Consider the following 18652-nt stretch of genomic DNA (forward strand, 5'->3'; position numbering starts at 1 on the left):
TTATATTCACTGTGGTGTTGGAATTATAATGATTTGTATGGTTTGGTCTCCTTTATATCCCTGATTTTCAAGTAAGTTGTGTACTTTCGTAAAATAAGATCAGGAGTACTATACATTAGAAAATCATGGGATTTTCTTAATAGTAAGTAAGTGCTGGGTTTTAATGTAATTTGTGTACATAGAGTACAAATTAAATTTCCAAATAGTTTCCAGACTTTTTTTTTATATCTGTGCATACTTATTTTTGTTTTAAATATGGCTTTGATGTGTCACAGTTGAGAATATTTGAAATAGTTAATAATAATTACTAAAAAATTGCTTTAAATTGGATGACTTTTTATATATTGGTTGTACTTTAATAAAGGTTCTAACATGACAGAGGATCTGTCAGACAATAACTGGCATGACAGATTGCCCTTCATGGACATAAAAAGTAAGCCTGCGTTTGTAAAAGCAGATCTAAGATGTGTGTATGTGTGTAGACATATTTTCATAGAAATGTGTATTTTATGGCATTTTTGACAATTATGGGAAGTATTCTGTTGAGTGGATATGTGTCGTAGGAAATGCGAAGGTCAGTATTGAAATTTCTCAAATGATCTAGAACAGTGGTTTGAGAAGATAGCCTCATTCTGCATTCATGAAGCCCCCTTCAAACTTAGCAAGTAGTATGTTTGGATTTGGGGAGTAACTTCACCCTTTGACATCATGTTTATTGTAGACCAGCTGACCAAGTGGTCTGACAATAGTCATTGTCCTGAATAAGGTTGGAGTTGATCAGCTCCACATTTGTGTCAAGTAGGCCAGGGCTTTACTTTGAGTTTCCTGTCTCCTCTTCAAGTTTCTCACATTGATATGGAAAGTAGTTTTACTTCCTGTTGAGTAGCTAAGCCTTGCAGTAATACCTTTTGTTTATATAAAAATATAACAACTCCATTTTTAAAAAAAATGTTAATTAAATGTTTAAGGAAAAACATTTTAAGTAATAACTATGTAGTAAGCAAGGGAAAAACCGTAAATGTTGAATGTAGAATAGTCTGGCAAAATTTGTTGGTAATTAAAAATGTAGGATAAGAAATATTCTTTCAAAATAGACTTTAAAATGTTTATTGTGTAAATATAGATTTCTGTTTTAAAAAATTAAGGTGATATATTGTAACGTTAAGAATTGTCATACTGATATTTACTTAGGGAGCTTTTAAAGCACAGATTATTGAGCCAATAGACTAGAATGGCTCAAAGAAATGCTTCTTATTTCGCAGATCACTGAGGCGGTAAACGGTAATAGCTCAGACACATCTACAGTGTGGGCCGGCCTGCAGGTGCCACAGCACTTGACACTTAGTATTTCATATCCAAAAAGAAAGAAATAAGTAAACTCCAGAAGTGAAAAAAGGATATGTAGCATCACTTTTTTTTTAAAAAAAGAATACTTTTCATTTAAACTGCAAAATGGAAAAAATGATTACTACAAGATTTAGTGTATGAGTTTCTATTGTTTGGCAGTTGAAGTACAAAAGAAGGTCTGCAAATTATTTTCTTGTTTCTTAAGATTCTACTAAAAGTGGAAAATATAGGGCTGATTTGCTTCAAAGGTATTTGAAAGGGGTGTGCTTTTTATTAGGAATTTTAGTTAGGTCGTAGTGTAGCCCTATGTCACTCTTGGAATCACAGTCCAAATTCTGCACAATAGGAGCCAATGGGCTGGCTGAGAATCGCTCACCTGCTGAAAGATTGCAGCCTTAGCAACGGTGTTATTTTCCCCAGTCGTCTTTCATTATAAAGCTGTCCTTCTGTCTGTGTGCGGTCGTCTTGAGTGAGTTAACTGTGAGATTGGAGGCTTTTCTATTTTTCAAATTATATTGCATTTACAGGAATAATATAAGACAAAGTAATATTTACCTTTCTACAAGAGTTGCACTTGGCTTTTTGACATTTTGCATCTTATTTTTTGCTATTCTAAAATATTTTCATGTAACAAATAAGTGTGAGTTTTAAGAGAATGGTAAAAGTATGTGATATTCACATGTTAATGTGTGTGATATTAATACCATATGATCAGCAGCTAGTGGTATGTATGCCTTTGTTCTTAGATAGGAGTTTGGGGAAGTTTTTATCACATGAGACTTGGTTCTGGTTTGGTATGCATATTGATTTCTTAGGGATTGGTAGCAGGATGAGGTTCAACGCCAAGATGGATTGGAGTAGTGCTGTGTCATAGAGATAAGGTGGTTTCTCATTCGTCCACACGTGCATTAAAAAACGGGCTGATCTTTACTTGATTAAGCAGGAGAATACCGTATTTATCCTTTATTGTTGGTATAAACCATTATTTTCCTGAGCACCATTAGCTGTTTAAAACTTGGTACATAAATTAAAGAGGAGCTAAGTGGATTTGTGATCGCTGCCATTAGCGGCATTTTAGATTATACAGGCAATTATTGTGTTCATTATCCTAGAACAGCCCCTTCGCAGAACCATTGTGGTCTCTTAGACATTATGCACAAATTTTCCCTTAGAGATTAAAATTTCCAGTAGCGTATTTAATTTTGTTATCACAGTTGTTTCAAATAAAACAAATATTATGACAAGTAGAAGAAAATTTGCTTTACTAATATAGGAAGTTATAATAAATATTGAAAATTACTTTCCAGTGAACTTACTTTACCTTTTCTTACACAGTCATAATTACTTCAAGAGATATTAATGTATTTCATGGGTGAAAAGTCTTTACAGTCATAGCAAAAGGTAGCTGGTGTGTTCCATGTCCCAGGAAATTTTTTACAATCACATGAAAACCCACATCATCACCTTTTTTACAGAATCTATAACTTTATGTTAACTAGTTTATATTGAATAGTTTCTAAGAGTCCAGGTTGCATTTTAGAGTTGAAGAAACTTAAAGGTGTTTAGAGGAGTATAAAAAATTAACTATTAATTGAAAATGGACTTTAAAAAAAATGAGTTGAAACGTATCTTTTCTTCTCACCATTGTTAGAATTGGCAAGAAAAGCCAAGCTCACGCAATATGCTGTAGCTTGGTTGCAGTTATTTGCCAGGAAGAATCACCACAGTTCAGAACAGCCTGCCAGTGGGAAGCGGGGTTTTGCTCTGCGGAACTTACTGCTTCCCTTCAAGGTGGCTGGTGGAAGAGGACACACTGGCGCCCCGTCACTGAGAAAGGTGTTCACGCTGGAGTTTCTGCATGTCGGCTTGCAGTGGCCCGCTTTCAGACTCATCCTGTGTGTGCGCTTTCAGAGGAAACTGGCCCATTCCTGACTGTTTTGTCCCTGCTTTTCCAGTCTTCTTGAAAGTGTGAGGTAGTGCATATACATTTTGCAAGACAGAGATTCTTTATTTTATTACAAAAAAGACCAACTCTGGAAGGCCAGATTAAATCATTCCTTTCACTTTTTAATGGGATTTGGATGAATAGAGTAAAATATGCACTTTGCATTCATTGATAGCATCTTTAGGTTGAGGTAATTGAGTCTTTTTTCCCTGACTGAATGAATAATGACTTCATCTGACCCTCAGCGAGCCTGAGACTTAGGCCGCCTTTGTCACAGCTAAAGGAGCTGGGCTTTGAAACATGCTCTACTTCCCTGGCTTAATTTTTCTTCATTTTAATCCAAAACCCTATTTTTCTCAATAATTCAAGCATAAACTATGTAGTAGTTGAAGCAGCGGAAATTGCAAGATATTTGTCCTCGTTGTGCTGCTTTTTAAATGGAGCTGATAAATCAGGCAGGTCCTCAGCTGCCTGGTTCTCAAGGGAAGCACAGCCATGGCAGCCCTGCGGGAAGCCCCAGCCCAGAGCCTGCAGGTCCCTCCAGCCACTGGTCCCAGGGAGAAGGCAGGCCTGGTGGCTCTGTAGCTGTGCCTGGAGGTGCTGAGCAGGTGACCCAAGGAGCAGTGTGCTTTTCTGCAGGACACTGGACACTTGGAAACTGATGGGAGAATGGCCTCATCTCCTGTCACACGCAGATGCCGTAGATACTCCATATAGAACTGGCAGCTAGGTTTTCTTCCGCCTCCTGAATTAGCAGTCTGTATATTAAGTGACCAGATGAGACCACATTTCACAGGCCTTGGGCTTCTTTCCTGCTTCTGGAGCGGGAGGGGCCTGCAGCAGGATGGGGCCTTGCAGGGGCGGGGCCTGCATACTCCAAACCCACCTTGCAGAGGTTCCAGCTGCACCCAGCCCTCCCTGCAGACCCTGCAGTGGAAGTAGAACCTATACTGTAGACAAACGTCATTCATATCCGGGTCCCAGTTGTCATTTTCATTGTTTCTACCCCTTTTTAAAAGGCCATGGAGTGCTAACCAACAGCAGTGCTGGCTGTGAGCTATAAGAAGTGAATCTATAAGCTTGGTTAGAGAAGAAAGCTTTCTATTTTGTAATTCTCTTTTATAGTATTTATTACAGGTGTTCATCTTATTTTTCCTACTAGATTGGCTGTTTCTTGTGGGTAAAATCTTAACAGTTTACTCATTTTTCATGACCTTAGAGTTTAGCAAAAAAATATAGTAGACATTTCCATTTATTTTTGTAATGAATTTTCTTCACAGCTACACTTAATGGATTTTCTGACAAAGTTTTGTGTTTTCTCTCTAACTACATGTTTAATGTTCTCATGAGAGTTTGTGGCAAATATTAATTCAAAACAGATATAAACTAAATACATATAATGTAGGAAAAGCTAGTTTTTTATTGGCCAAAGTTGTGGATTTCAAAAAGTGCTACAAAATAAAACAAGTTAACAATTAGCCCATTGAGAATTACAGTATTTAATTTATTTTATAAAAGTTTTGGCAATCATGTTTTCTTTTTTAATTATTCTCTTTCAAAATTTGTACCAGATTCAAGAGAAACAGCCTGGTACGAATTCAGTTTCTGTTCAAGTCATACACGGTCTGAGAGAGCACAGAGCCGTGCCAGAAGCCCCCATGCTGGGCTTCTCCAGGTAGTACATAGGTAGCACCAGTTTAGAGACAAGGAAAATGGGGCTTCAGGAATGTAAGCACATTTCCCAAGATCACACAATTAGTAAGCATAGATTCAAATCCAAGTTTTTAATAATAACGACAATGAGAGTATAATAACATGTATGTAGGCTTACCCTCTAACCAGGAGCTGTTCATGGTCTCGTGTAAACCCGAGTCCTGATAGGAAGACACTGTAATAACCCCATTTTACAGCTTGCCCAAGGTTAGCCAGCCAGGTGGCAGAGCCAGCATTGGAGTCAGCCTCTACTAGGCGTCCTGAGGAATCCCCTTCCTCTGCCTGGTTCTCAAGCCTTTCTCAAACGCCCAGTACTATAGGCCAATGCAAAGGAAAATTTATGGATATAAGGAGTGTCATGTATTAAGATGTATAATGTTAGGAGCATTATGTTTATGTCTTAATTCCATGTTTTTCTTTCAGGTTGGTTTGTTGGACCTTGAGCTCAATCAGCTGACCAAAGCGCTGTTTTTGGCGTTGGTTGCTCTCTCGGTTGTTATGGTAACCTTACAAGGCTTTGTAGGCCCATGGTACCGCAATCTTTTTCGGTTCCTCCTCCTCTTTTCCTACATCATTCCCATCAGGTAGGTTGAAGAATTAAGGTAAAACAAATGTCTAGTTTCATTGAATATGAGTTTATTAACATCTGTCTCTCATTGTGAAAGAAATTGCTCACACAAAGCTCAGGAACTCTGGTGAATCCTGAAGAATTCTGTAGGAAGTCATACGGGGAGGGGGCAAAGTCAGTTTTGTTAGAATAGTCTAGAAATCTGATATTTTATCTTATATAAATGTATTGATAATATAATCTTCAACAATTGGGTGATATAAACATAAAACATAAATCTGAATCCAACAAAATAGTATTTGCTTATTGCTGGTAGACTTTTTATTTCCAGTGCTCTTCGGTCCAGTTCAATCATTGACATTTTAAAGTTATCTATATTTCAGAGACCATTTAATATACCTGTCAAGTTAGATAAAATACTGAGTAAGGCAGTCTTCTAATATGAACAATTTTTCAAGATGATAACCCATCTAACTCGAGATTGGGATATAAATAGTTAATATTAGATGTCTTTAATTTAAAGACTAATATTTATAACAAATGTAGATAAGTCCATTTAAAAATATTTCCACAAAGAATATTTTTAATAGATATCCTAAATATATATGATTGAAAATTTCATATAAATGAGCAATTAAGCCTTAATAAATCATGCATAAAGTATGAACCCAGAATAGCTGTCTTCTGTATCAAAGAGTGAACTAAAATGTGTACCAGTATTAGGCACAACATACAAGGATTTGGAGAGAAAGGCATATCTTTATTTACAGACTGGTATCTCTAAAAGTTTATCTACAGGAATGTCTCTTTCATTGACTTATATCATAGCAGTGGAGCTGTAGTTTGTCCCTGGGGCTCTGTACACAGAGCTGTTAACCCCCCCACCACACACACACACACACATACTCACTCACACTCTCCTCCAACTGCCAGCATCTCCTGCACTCATCCCTGGAGCAAACTGCTTTTCTTGGGAATTCCCAGGTGTTTTTTATTCTTTCATTAATCTTGTTTCTCTTCATTGATGCTGCTTGTATCTGTTTTGCAATGTTATGTGATGTCTGTCACTTCTGTCTGAAGCAGAAGGCCCAGGGAAAACTCTGTCCTGCTCTTGTCTGGGCCTCTCCCTTCACTGGTAGAAGCCATTGGAAGAAATGTTTTATTTCTATGGGCTGTCTCCAATTTTTTTCTTCAGTAAAATAATAAAGAGACTTGGCACTTTCTCCTTTATCAAATTAACAGGGAAAAAATGATTCGACTTTTGAAAATACATAAGCATTTTAAAACTAATTTTTATTGTTTTTTATATTTTGAGTATATATATTTATAGTAAAAAATTAGACAATACCTAATACTAGGAGAAGGAAATAAGTACTATCTCACTAACTGTTGCTAAATTCTGTAAAAGCTTACAGATGTGTATATGCGCAGTCTTATAGTTATGAGGGTGCAGGTTACACACATAGACACATCAGCACTCACACACACACCCTTCCTTTAGTCTCTGCATCCTCTTTGGAAGTCTGCTTACGAAATGGGGATGGTACCAGGCTTCTGTAAGTCTGTCTTGTTCTAGTGTTTCAGTGTACAGTTTAATATTTAACACGTTCAGTCGAGCTTAGAGAGACTTACTAGACAGAATTATAGTTGCACCTCCGTTTGGCTCTGAAACATCTTTCAGGTACTTTAACCTGAAACTTCTGTCCTTCAGTCTGAAGGCGCAGCTGGACAGACTCGGCAGAAGGGATTAAAGACGGGAAGTGTGGACAGTGTAGCACACTCCTTTAGGAAGTGAAGGTTTACATTTGATTCAACCAAGGTTATTTCCCTTTGCAAAATTTCCATAAACTATGACTCATAATACCTTTTAGTCTTTGCTAAATATGCTTTCAATTTAATAAAGGATCAATTTTTAATTTTTTTTGTTTTGCAAAGTGCATGGTTCTGGAAAGTGGTTTTTGTTTTTGTTTTTGTTTTTGTCTTCCTCTACTGACCTAACACTCCTAGAAGGTTTTTCCAATTTAAGAAAGTGAGGCTGTTTTATAGACATTCTTCTTTGGAGAGTAAAATATGTTTGAGTCACCTGATATAATTTACTTTGTCTTTCAATGGAAATATTACAAGATCTGATTCTTACTTTCAGAATTAAAATGCATATACATTCCCTGGATTGTGTATCACTCACAAACAGCAGACCAGACATCCCATTTCTTTACAGGACATTTAGTTCCATTGGGTCAGGAACGTGCAGTTCCCCTTTGCCTGCATGCGCTGGCGTGCATTAACGTCCTAGTTGAGAGCACTGTCTCATGGGGCAGAGCGCTTCCCTCTCACATGCGGCCCCAGGGCAATGGGCGCAGTGGGGACTGTCCATGCGGCATCTCTGTCTGATGGTATCAGCGCCTCAGGAGGCAGGGTTCTCCTCTCTTTAACACAGTCGGGCGCGCCAGCAGGATGCCCACATGCTCATTTTGCCAACCAGCCCACCGCCTAAAGGACTACCTACCACGTGCTCTGCTCAGAGCTGTGCTCATCCACATACTGAGTGGATTATCAAAAATGTCAGATGGCACACGTACAAAACTTGCTTCAGAATTTAACTTCACTGAAGTTTTTTGTTGTTGTTGTTTTCTGAACAGGTTTTATTACACAGACTGAGCTCAGTCCTTGGCTGCTGCCTTCCTCCTGGCTGCAAGGACATTGCTCAGCTCCTCTCTCTTCCTCTTGGTGCCGATGTATATCCCCACCCTTTTCTTGATGAATTTCAGGGCCCTCTTGTCCTTAGAGACCTTGAGCAGCTCCATGGCTCGCCACTCATAGGGGGCAAAGCCACACACCTCTTGGATCATGTCCCGCACGAATTCGGTGTGCTTGGTGAGGCGCCCGCGGCGGTGGCTGTGCCTCGGCTTGCACACGTTCTTGGTCACCTTGTGGCCCTTGTTGAGGCCCATGGCCATGGGGTGCGCAGAGCCATGGCTGCTGCTCCTCAATGGCTGCCCTCCCTGAAGTTTTATTGCAAGAAAATTCTTAGGCGCTTATTATCAGCTTACAGTACATTGGTATTTTAAAATGTGTATTAACCTACTCGACACCTTTAGTCCTCATTTTCCAGGTTGAATGCTTGCAGAAGTGTGTTTTCAACCTTACGTAGACCTAGGGATAATACTTAGGTATTGATGGTCCGGGAAATATGTGGCCTGTACAGATTGCTAAAGACACTGATATTAGAAGTTTTGTTGTTTGAAAAGTGTGCCTGGGAGAGGAGGCTGAGGATGTGCTTGACAGCCTTTGCCGAAGAGATTAGGCATGTGACTCGTCTCAGCAGAGGCCAGGACTGGATGGAATTATCCAGGAGAAATCTATAGAGGAGCCTCTCTTGTCTGACAGTTGGGCCCTGGGCGCACACAAGAGACTCAGAAAGGTTTTGAGATTGTCCTAAGGGCAGAAACACCGCCAGCATAGACTGAAAGGAACGGGGACAAGACATGATGAGAGAAGCCTGTCGGACTCCCCAAATCTGCAGGCTCAAAATGAACTGCTAGAGCTACCTGGCTGCAAATGTGTGCTGACTGCAGGAAAAAGGAGGAGCGACTGAGGCCAGTGCCTCACGGGTCATGCACAGGGCTGTGGCACTATGTAGTTATTTATATGCTCTGCATGTTAGTTCTCCTTCAGTTGTGTTTCTCTGATACTCTTTCTTGATCTGTGACTTGAAGTTTTATTCGCCCAGTGGTGAAATTACAAAAAGAAGTCATCCATTTCACAGTCACATATATGAATGTTTCTGTTGGGTAGTAGTCACTCTGTATTGTTTAAGGAATCCTCTAGTCCAGGTGTGAGCCTCCTCCTGCGTTAACTCCTAAACGCTAACCGGTCTTGTCTCTGATCCCAGCAAGGTGTTTTTTTAATGGGGTGAAGTAGATTTTCACATTATTTTTTCCATACCAATTGTCTTAGCACCTCTTACAGAAAAGACTTGTTCCCTCTGTCATGTACCAGGTATTCATTTATGCGCAGGTCTATGTGGGTCCCTACCCTCTTCCTTTGGCCTGCTTGTAGACTCCTAATCAGATAACAGACTGCCTTGTTTACACACTGTGATAGTAAGTTACTAATTGATAGGACAGCTCTTCCTCCTTGTGTTCTTTAAGATTTTCTTTGCTCTCCCTGGCCATTTGCATTAATATTAAATCTGCCAAATCATGAATTGGCATATTAATATAAGAAGTTTTGTTAAAACTATTCTTAGATATTTGATATATTTTAAATGCTATTATAAATACTAGTTTTAAACTATTTCGTATGTATTGGTTGCTGGTTATAGACGAATAAAATTGATTTTTATAAAATGATTAAATCCATCAATTTTTGTAAACTATCGATTAATTATTAATCTGAGTCTATTGGATTCTCTGTATAGATAATCACATCATCAGTAAATAATGACAGCTTTGTTTCTTTGGATTCCTTGCACCATTTATTTCTTTTCCTTGTCACTATAGCAGAGATTTCCAGTATAACATTAAGTAGAAATAATTCCAGTATAACATTAAGTAGAAATAAATAACAAAGGACATTCTTCCTTTGTTTCCAATGAGAAAGGCAGAACTTTTTACATTTTATCATTAAACATGCTATACGTTTTCATAGAAACCCTTTCATATGTTAAGGAAGTATTTTCTTATTTTGCTTAAATTTGTTTTTAAATCATGAGTATAATTTTAAGACTATTTTCATGTTTAAATTTTTATTTTTTATTAATATGATAAACTTATTGACTTTCTAATGACATACCTACTTGTATTTGGGGGGAGAAAATGCCACTTGATCATGGTACAATACTCTGTCTTGTATTATTAGATTCTGTCTACTTGTGCTTTTTGTGAAATTCTTGCATTGTTTGCATGAGTGAGGTTGACTTATACCTTTCCTTCTCATGACATTCCTTTGTGTTTAGTGTCAAGATTTTGCCAGTTTCATAAAATACACTGATGAGTCTTCTCTTACTTTCTCTTCACTAACATATTTTATTTAGAATTATAAGTATTTATTCTTTGAACATTTACACATTGGGAGGCCATGTGAGCCTGAGCTTTTTGATGTGGAAAGATGTTTGACAGAGTTGATTTCTTTAATAGTTTAAATATATTTTTTAAATAGTTGACTTTAAAGAGTTACAAAACTTGATTTCAAGGTTTTTTTTTATTTCTTTTCGAGTCAGTTTTACTAAGTTATGGCTTTCAAGAAACATGTCAACTGTACCTGAGTATTCTAATTTATTCACAAAAGCTCATAGAGAGAGGATATTTTTCTTTCCTGATACTTCGTTATCTTTCCTTTTTTCTTTCCAATAGGTTTGTCAGCTTTAGTAGTTTTAGAAAAACCTTCCCTAAGCTATCTGATTTTTTTTTATTTTATTGGTATTACCATACTTTATTTCTTTCCTCCTACCTTCTTTGGTTTTTATTATCCTTACTTCTTATGATAGACTAGTAGCCCATTTGCAGGAAGAATCCTGCAAGCGGCCACTGCCGCCTTTGGGGCCACCGCGCCTGCACCTGCGCCCCGCCTGGGCTTTCCCTCTGGCAGCCACCTTGCTTTCCGATTTTCCTCCCTCTTCTAAGTAGTCTTCAGTCTTCACTCCTCCCTCCCTCAGCGTATGGAAATTAACCGCCATCTTTGTTGGGTAATTTGCATACTCGCCCTGATTGGCTGGTGGGCGTGGCTTTTTGGCTGGTGGGCATAGCAAAGGTGCGGTCAATTTGCATATTACTATTTTATTAGGTAGGATGCTTAATTCACTAGTTTTCAGCACTTTTTCTTTTTTGAATACATGCAGTAGAAGCTATGAATTTCTTTCTATAGGAGTACTGCTTTGGCTGCATCCCACAAGTTTTCATATTTTGACAGAATAATTTTTAATTTTCATGGTGATTTCTTCTTTGATCCATGGTTATCACAAAGTTATTTCTTCTTTTACTAGGTGTACCAGTTAATAATGTGGAATTTTTTTCAATAGATGGAGTTACACATATGTTGATACATATGCGATTTGATATGTATGCCATTTTGTTGTATTGACAGCAAGCTTCTAAACTTCATATGTCAAATTTGCTGAAGGTGTTAACATCATAGATATTTTTACGTTTAAAAATGTCAAATTTCGTGCCAAAAAAAAGAGCATTTGCAGGAAATTTTAATTCATTTATTTTGAGGAAAATGTTATCATATACTTCGGGAAGCTTATGGTGAACTTGCTCCGTCAGTGCGTGGGAGCAGCAGTGGCAGTAGCAGGGCTGCCGGCAGACAGGGGACCAGGGGCCGTGGCAGGAAGGGCCAGGCGGGGGCGCGGAGGATGGGCCAAGATCCGCCCCTGTGCCCACCGCAGCCTTGTGGCCCACAGTTCCTTTCAAGGTGCACGAGTTCATGCACTGGGCCCCTAGTTGTTAATAATGCTCATGGCATCCTCTTTTTATTGGTGATTTTCTTCCCAAAATCAGAGTGCTATTTCTCCAGACACTACCTCTTTGATCAAATGGATCAGGCGGTTGTAACAGCTTTTAAGGCCTACTCCCTGAAGATGACTTTTGCCCATGTTTTGCTGCAACTGAGGAAGACACTGAGAAGTCATTGATGCAATTCTAGAAGGACCTCAACATCTGTGACTCCATCAGAAATCTTGCTCAGGATTGGGATAATGCCACCAAGGAGTGTAGGTTCTTGTTATAAAACAAGACCCATTTCAAATATTCCCAGTGGAACACTCCCTGGCACCCTGCCTACCCAAGGCACTTAAAACAGCCCATCTTTTTCTTTCCCATCCAATGTCACAGACCACGCTGGAGGACAGCATGAGTAACTACTTCACTGTCACCTGTAAGCATGTCCTTGTGTGTAGAAAGGTTTGCTGACTTAAAAGACAATAAGTTCACCTATTGCAAAGTCTAAAATTCAATGTTACTTATTTCATGTAAAGTTAAAAATAATGTGTATAAATAAATAAATTTATATGGAAATCATGAGCATGTTAGTATTCACAGGTCTGGGTCACACTAACCATGTGATGATTTTATTTGGCAGTTTGCGTGTGAACTTGGACATGGGCAAAGCAGCATATGGGTGGATGATGATGAGGGATGAGAACATTCCTGGCACAGTTGTTCGGACCAGCACCATCCCAGAGGAGCTGGGCCGCCTCGTGTACCTGCTGACGGATAAGACAGGTACCACTTGTGTGTGTGTGTGTGTGTGTGTGTGTGTGTGTGTGTGTGTGTGCGCGTGCGCGCGCACCTCAGGTAGACCTGGTATGTATATGTCCACATGGGTTTATGGTGTCTGTATGTATTGAGTCATATTTAGAGTTTCTCAGACTCTGCTCTTGAAAACTGACACACAACTATACACAGTATCATCAGAATTAGCAAAATATTAAATTCTCAGAGATTGAAATGACATTTCTATATTTTTAATTTTTTACAGCCTTACAGATTTTTTGGTCTTATTTTAACTGCTTTTATTACACTTCTCTAGTGGCTTTTTAAGAGCAAAAATTGCTTGTTTATTATAGAATGACACATGAGCTAGTAGAAGAAAATAACAATAAGATGGATAAATTTGGTGTTTTAACAATGACCTTTTCCTAAAGAGCCTTACCACAAACAATTTATCTCACCTTGAGGTTTCATGCCCAAAATTCTATTTGTTTTTATTTTGTTTCTTTTATTCATCAAGGAATTCGTCAATCCATAACATACTAGAGAAAAAACAAATTGAATGCAGCAGTATAATAAAAACCAGATCTAAAGGTTCAGTCCCTCCTTGATTTATTGGTTTATGATTTCCAAATAATTATTAGTGAACTAGAAATAAAATAATATTTGTATAAATGGTAAAGAAAATATGTCTCAAATAAAATTCAGCATTTTAAATAAAATATTAGAAAAGTTCTCACTATAATCAGGAAGAAGAAAGAGAAATCTGCTAACAACACTGCTATTTAATAATTATTATTCTAGCCATTGCAGCAAGACAAGAAGTAGAAATAAAGTAAACAACAAAAAGAAAAAACAAATGTTTGCAGACTAACGATCAACCAAGCAAATCACTGGTGGAAACAAGCGATCAGTAGAGTGAGTAGCGGGTTCCAGATAAAAGCAGCACAGTAGCCCTTACGGGTAGAATAGACTGGAGAATAGCACCCTTCCCACTAGCCTAAGTCCACGCAGAGCATGCACACTGGAACACGATAGCCTAAGTCCACATCGAGCACACATGCTGGGATGTGAGGATGGCAGAGGGCACATGTGTAGAACATCCAGCCATCACAGAGAAATGAAAAAGAAGACAAACACATCCCAAATGTGAAATCCTCATTACAGAGATGGCAGCCTCACAACCAAGTCATACATTTGATCACTGCAGTGCTGTCAGATCCCGTGTTAGACTGTTTGGGTTTCCTTTGGGCCTGTCTGTGATGCATGTTGAGTACTGGCCAGGCAGGCGATGCTCAGGAATCAAGAGTAACTCAGAAATAACAGCATGGGGGGCTTGGGTTCAAGCAGGTCAGCGGAGGAAGAACCTTCAGAGTTTCCCTTACTAGCTGTGTTGAGCTGACAGGAAGAAGTTTAAAGGATGAGCCTGTAACAACATAGAAAGCAAGCAAAACGGCATCAGAGGATCCAGAAATGGAGTTGTTAATGGAAATTGAGAGAGCAGCCAGAGAAAAGCACATCTGAACTTGGAATTACTCTGACACATAAGAAGGGGAATACTGAATGTAGAGACAACAGGTGCACAGGGCAAGGCATTCACAGAAGAAACCACCCTGCTTACCAACCAATCAGCCTGGACTTCATTTGACAAATACAACTGGAAACCAAGAATCACCTACAGAAATCAAAGTGCCAACATGAACAAGTGAGCCATTCCCAAAGAAAAATTCAGTGGCTTTTACAAAGAAATCTAAAAGAACCATCAGGGAAATGTTTAGAATTATAAGAAAGCTTAGTTACACATATAAACCCAATGTCAAAGTTAAACTACATTTCTGTGTATCCACAACAATTGGGACACTTAATGTAAACATGCCGATTAGAATGGCAAGTAAACATATAAAGCAATCTATATATATAAAGAGCCAGGTTCGTAACATCCAAAACAACCGAAGGCTCGATCAAACACCAGTCTGCGCACACAGCAGGCGAGCAGGCTGAACTGCTGACCTTTCGGAGAGAGGTGGGGGGGGCAAGGCTGATCAGCAGCAATTGCTGGCGAGGCCCGGAGAGAGAAGCAGGGTTATCAGACCCTGCTTCTCTCTCCGGGCCTCGCCAGCAGCCAAGCCTCTCTCTCTCTCCCAGAGGTCAACAGTTCAGCCCACTCGCCAGCAGCCTGGGGTGGCTGCTAATCAGCCCCGTCTCTATGATCAGGCCCGGAGATAGGCCCGGAGATGCTGACTGGCATAGAAACCAATCAATCAGAACCAAATCTGGGTGAATTGCCAGGAGCCAATGGCTGCCTAAGAGGCGGAGCTTTTGACGGTGACTGGCATAGAAACGGACCAATCAGAACCTACTCTGGGTGAACTGCGAAGGCAGAACCTAAGGTGGGGGCTGAGGAGGGGTTTTAAGGGCAACAGCTATTTGGTGTAAAAAAGGGACCCTACATGTGCACAAATTTCATGCACTGGACCTCTAGTTAAAAATAAATTGAAATTAAAACATGTAGGACTGGGTCTCCTCCTTCCCAAGGGTGTGTGGCCTCAAGTCAGGGTCCCAGGCACTGGGGGAGGGAGTGTTGGCTGTAGCCATTCATCAGGGCCACACTGACCAAATCGTAGGTGTGCAAATAGAGCACTAATTTTCTAATTATCCTGCCACTGCAAGCAGGTGAATAGGATTCAGCTTCATCTGCACTTGGACACTGTAAAAACATGGTGTCCACACAGTGGGATGGGGGCCATGGACAGACCTGGTCCTTTAATGACATGTGTGCTAGGGCAGATCCCCTAACCCTTTGAACAAGCCTTTATTGTGGACAAGGCTCTGTGGTGGGGTTGGCATAGCAGAAGGGCACTGAACAGTCAGGCACACATAGATTTCTGTGCATTGGAAAGTCACAGCCAGATTCCAGAAAGTCCTCTGTGCCCCTGAAACGGGCGCATTTCTGGTGTTTACTCATGTGCATGTGCTTTCCAGGAACTTAAGTAATAGGCTCTATTTCTATTCCTCACTTTGGTCATGTAAAATATTCAGGTCTTAGGGTCACTGTAATGGCCTCCATCACCCTGCAGCAGCAGGCCTGACAGTGGGTAGTTGTCAGGTGGAACTCTTGGTGTCAGGGAGGGTGGGAAGCAATTTGCAGACATCTTCCAAGGAGCCTGAGCTCTGGCTGGAATGAAGAGCTCTGAGGAGCCCCACGTTGCTACATAACTATGAGATGGGGCTTCACAGGACTGCAAATTGGGTTTGTGCTTCATCAAGAAGCTTTTTGACAAGAGGTCTCCCTAAGTGCCACTGTCCTTGGCCGGAGCAGAGTGGAAGAGGCAGGGAGATGCAGCACCCCAATAATCGAATTACAGTTTCCTTGTGGACAAGAAAGCAGAGTGGTATAATTAGGTTTGATTGGAGTGCACGTTTCCGGTAAGATCTGAAATTAATGATGTTGCTATAGTGACACATCTGTGACCACCAGTGCGTGAGACATAAAGTAATTCATTCGGCAGGAGTTGGCATCTGTGAGCTGCCAGGATGTGGAGCATATTGACACTGACCAGAGATACAGCCGCTACGTGATGAACAGTGCTGCAGCTGGAGCTGCACCTTGTCAATCTGCTGGACCTTCCTCTCCGGTGCCTTTGGTGGTACCACTGCTTTAGAACAAAGCTGCAGAGGAGTCGTAGATTTTAAAGTGTAGTGTGGATTCAGCCTGTTAAAGCCACACACTAATTTGTTTGTTAGGGAGTTTTTATCTTTGTGTAGAATAAAGCCATTACTGAAAACATTCACTAAAACAACAGGTTTCTTAGGACTCACAAATTAACTTAAATCCATTACCCAAAATGCCATGTTGCTTGGACTTGAATGACACACACGTTTCCCAGTACAGAGCCATCTGTGCTGAGCCATGCTGCTACCACAGTGTGCAGAGTGCCTGCGAGCCACACTCTCATGAGGGGTGAGCAGTGTTCTGTCTGGAGATGGTGACAGGGTCTTCAATTGGGGCATTCGTAAGCAGTCCTGCGGGCACAGTCACTACAGTGTGGGTTTGGGTGTGAGTTTATATCTTGGGGCGTTTGGACACTCCGCAGTTGAACAAATCCTACAGTGCTGGGAATGTCATCTTGAGAAAGCCCATGGACAGCAAGCACTATAGGTGACTCCACATTAAATGGTGTCCGATAGTTTTAAAGAATCGATGCATACTCTTCAGTTTGGTAAATTAGAAGTTTTGTTTATCCTTTCCTTGTAAGGTCTAAGCTTTGTGTTTTAATATAGTCATCAACCCCATTGCTGCACTAGAACTTTCACAGGAAGTGATGTGCAGGCTGGAAGCTGCCAGTCCTGTGAGCTGTGGGCGGGTTGTCTCTTGTTTCCTATGGCAACCACCTCTCCCTCCTCTCCTGCAGTGGGTTCTAGTTTTAGTCTGAGGCCAAATCACCACCAGGGAATATTTGATCAGAAAGCTCTGCATCTGCTTCTCTGACAGTGTTCCTCTGCTAGTTGTGTCACATCTGTCACCACCCCGAGAATGACGCCTGCAGGACTTACTCCTTAGAAGTTAATTTCCTCTTTGCCTGTTTTGCTCATTGTAGTCCAAAAGAACTGCTTTATTAAAGAGCTATAGCCTTTTTTTTTTTTTTTTACAGGAATCACAAACAAACCTTTTGTTAAAAGACACTTCCTGTCCATGGAGCCAGTATCCTGACCAGAGGTCACTGGATGCTCTGACCTGGTGGCTCTCAGCCTCTGCCTGGCTGAGTTAGTCCTACCCCTTTGCCAAGTTTCAGATTCGGGACATATTGACTTCTGCTATATTAAGACAATAAAAATTGTAGGAACTGTCAGGAAGATAAGATCTGGAAAATAAGTTTCATTACTGATTTTTTAGTAACTGGTGTTGTCTCCCCACATTGACTGCTATACCTGAAGGCACAGAAGTACAACCCCAGCACGGACCGTACTGCTCAGAGTCCTGCAGTCAGCTGTGGGAGCAAAACTTCCTTGAAATTTTAAAAAGCATTTTCAGGATTCACCTTAAAATGTGAGAAATCATATATGCTACTCACAATGTCTGCATAAATATTTCAGTATCATTAACCCAACAAGATGTGAACTTATTTATTCAAATGCCAAAATAATAGACAAATATTTCATTGTTCATTTGATGAGAAATGCTGATTATATCAGTTTTATTTTATTTTTTTTAATATATTTTATTGATTTTTCACAGAGAGGAAGGGAGAGGGATAGAGAGCCAGAAACGTCGATGAGAGAGAAACATCGACCAGCTGCCTCCTGCACACCCCCCACCGGGGATGTGCCTGCAACCAATGTACATGCCCTTGACCGGAATCGAACCTGGGACCCTCCAGTCCGCAGACCGACGCTCTATCCACTGAGCCAAACCGGTTTCGGCGTGATTATATCAGTTTTAAATGGCTTAAAACATGATTTAGTAGCAAGTTAGAATTTTAGAAAGGGCAGCAGTTGTTGCACAATGTTTGAATCAAATGATAGATCTTCAGGATGTATCTATAGCTCTCTCAATATTTGGCATAACCACTGGACAACCTTCACCACAATCTAAGTTTAGAATGTTTTCATCACCCTACAAAGCCTCCTTGTATACACCAGCCTCCATCCATTCTTCCCCATCCCCACCCCACCCTAGGCAACTCCTAATCTTACTGCCTCAATAAATTTGCCAATTGGATTTTTTAAATGACTGGCTTCTTTCACTCAACATAACTGACACATTGTAGCATGTGTCAGTGCTTCATTCCTTTTTATTGCTGAGTACTATTCCATTGTATGGATATGCCACATTTTATTTGCCATTTATTCGTTGATAGACATTAGCAT

At 40.1% G+C, this 18652-nt stretch overlaps 2 protein-coding genes across 4 annotated transcripts in view; one reads left to right on the forward strand and one right to left on the reverse strand.

The window, feature by feature from the left end:
• ATP9B (ATPase phospholipid transporting 9B (putative)) overlaps positions 1–18652 on the forward strand; it is a 139309-nt gene that overhangs the window by 87174 nt on the left and 33483 nt on the right. For all 3 annotated transcript variants that reach the window (XM_054724487.1, XM_054724486.1, XM_028139321.2), the window contains exons 12-13: positions 5429–5589; positions 12654–12796. In XM_054724487.1, coding sequence (XP_054580462.1) covers positions 5429–5589; positions 12654–12796 — 304 coding nt within the window. The remainder of the gene's footprint in view (positions 1–5428; positions 5590–12653; positions 12797–18652) is intronic.
• Positions 8234–8566, reverse strand: LOC103303809 (60S ribosomal protein L36-like). The gene has a single exon (XM_054724489.1). It carries the CDS (start codon positions 8528–8530, stop codon positions 8234–8236), a length of 297 nt encoding a protein of 98 aa, XP_054580464.1. The 5' UTR covers positions 8531–8566.

The sequence above is a fragment of the Eptesicus fuscus genome, chromosome 12 (genome assembly GCF_027574615.1).
Source record: "Eptesicus fuscus isolate TK198812 chromosome 12, DD_ASM_mEF_20220401, whole genome shotgun sequence".
In the NCBI taxonomy this organism is placed as follows: domain Eukaryota; kingdom Metazoa; phylum Chordata; class Mammalia; order Chiroptera; family Vespertilionidae; genus Eptesicus; species Eptesicus fuscus.

Coding starts and splice junctions, on each gene's coding strand:
- LOC103303809 (XM_054724489.1), bottom strand. CDS start 8,530: ATGGCCATGGGCCTCAACAAGGGCCACAAGGTGACCAAGAACGTGTGC.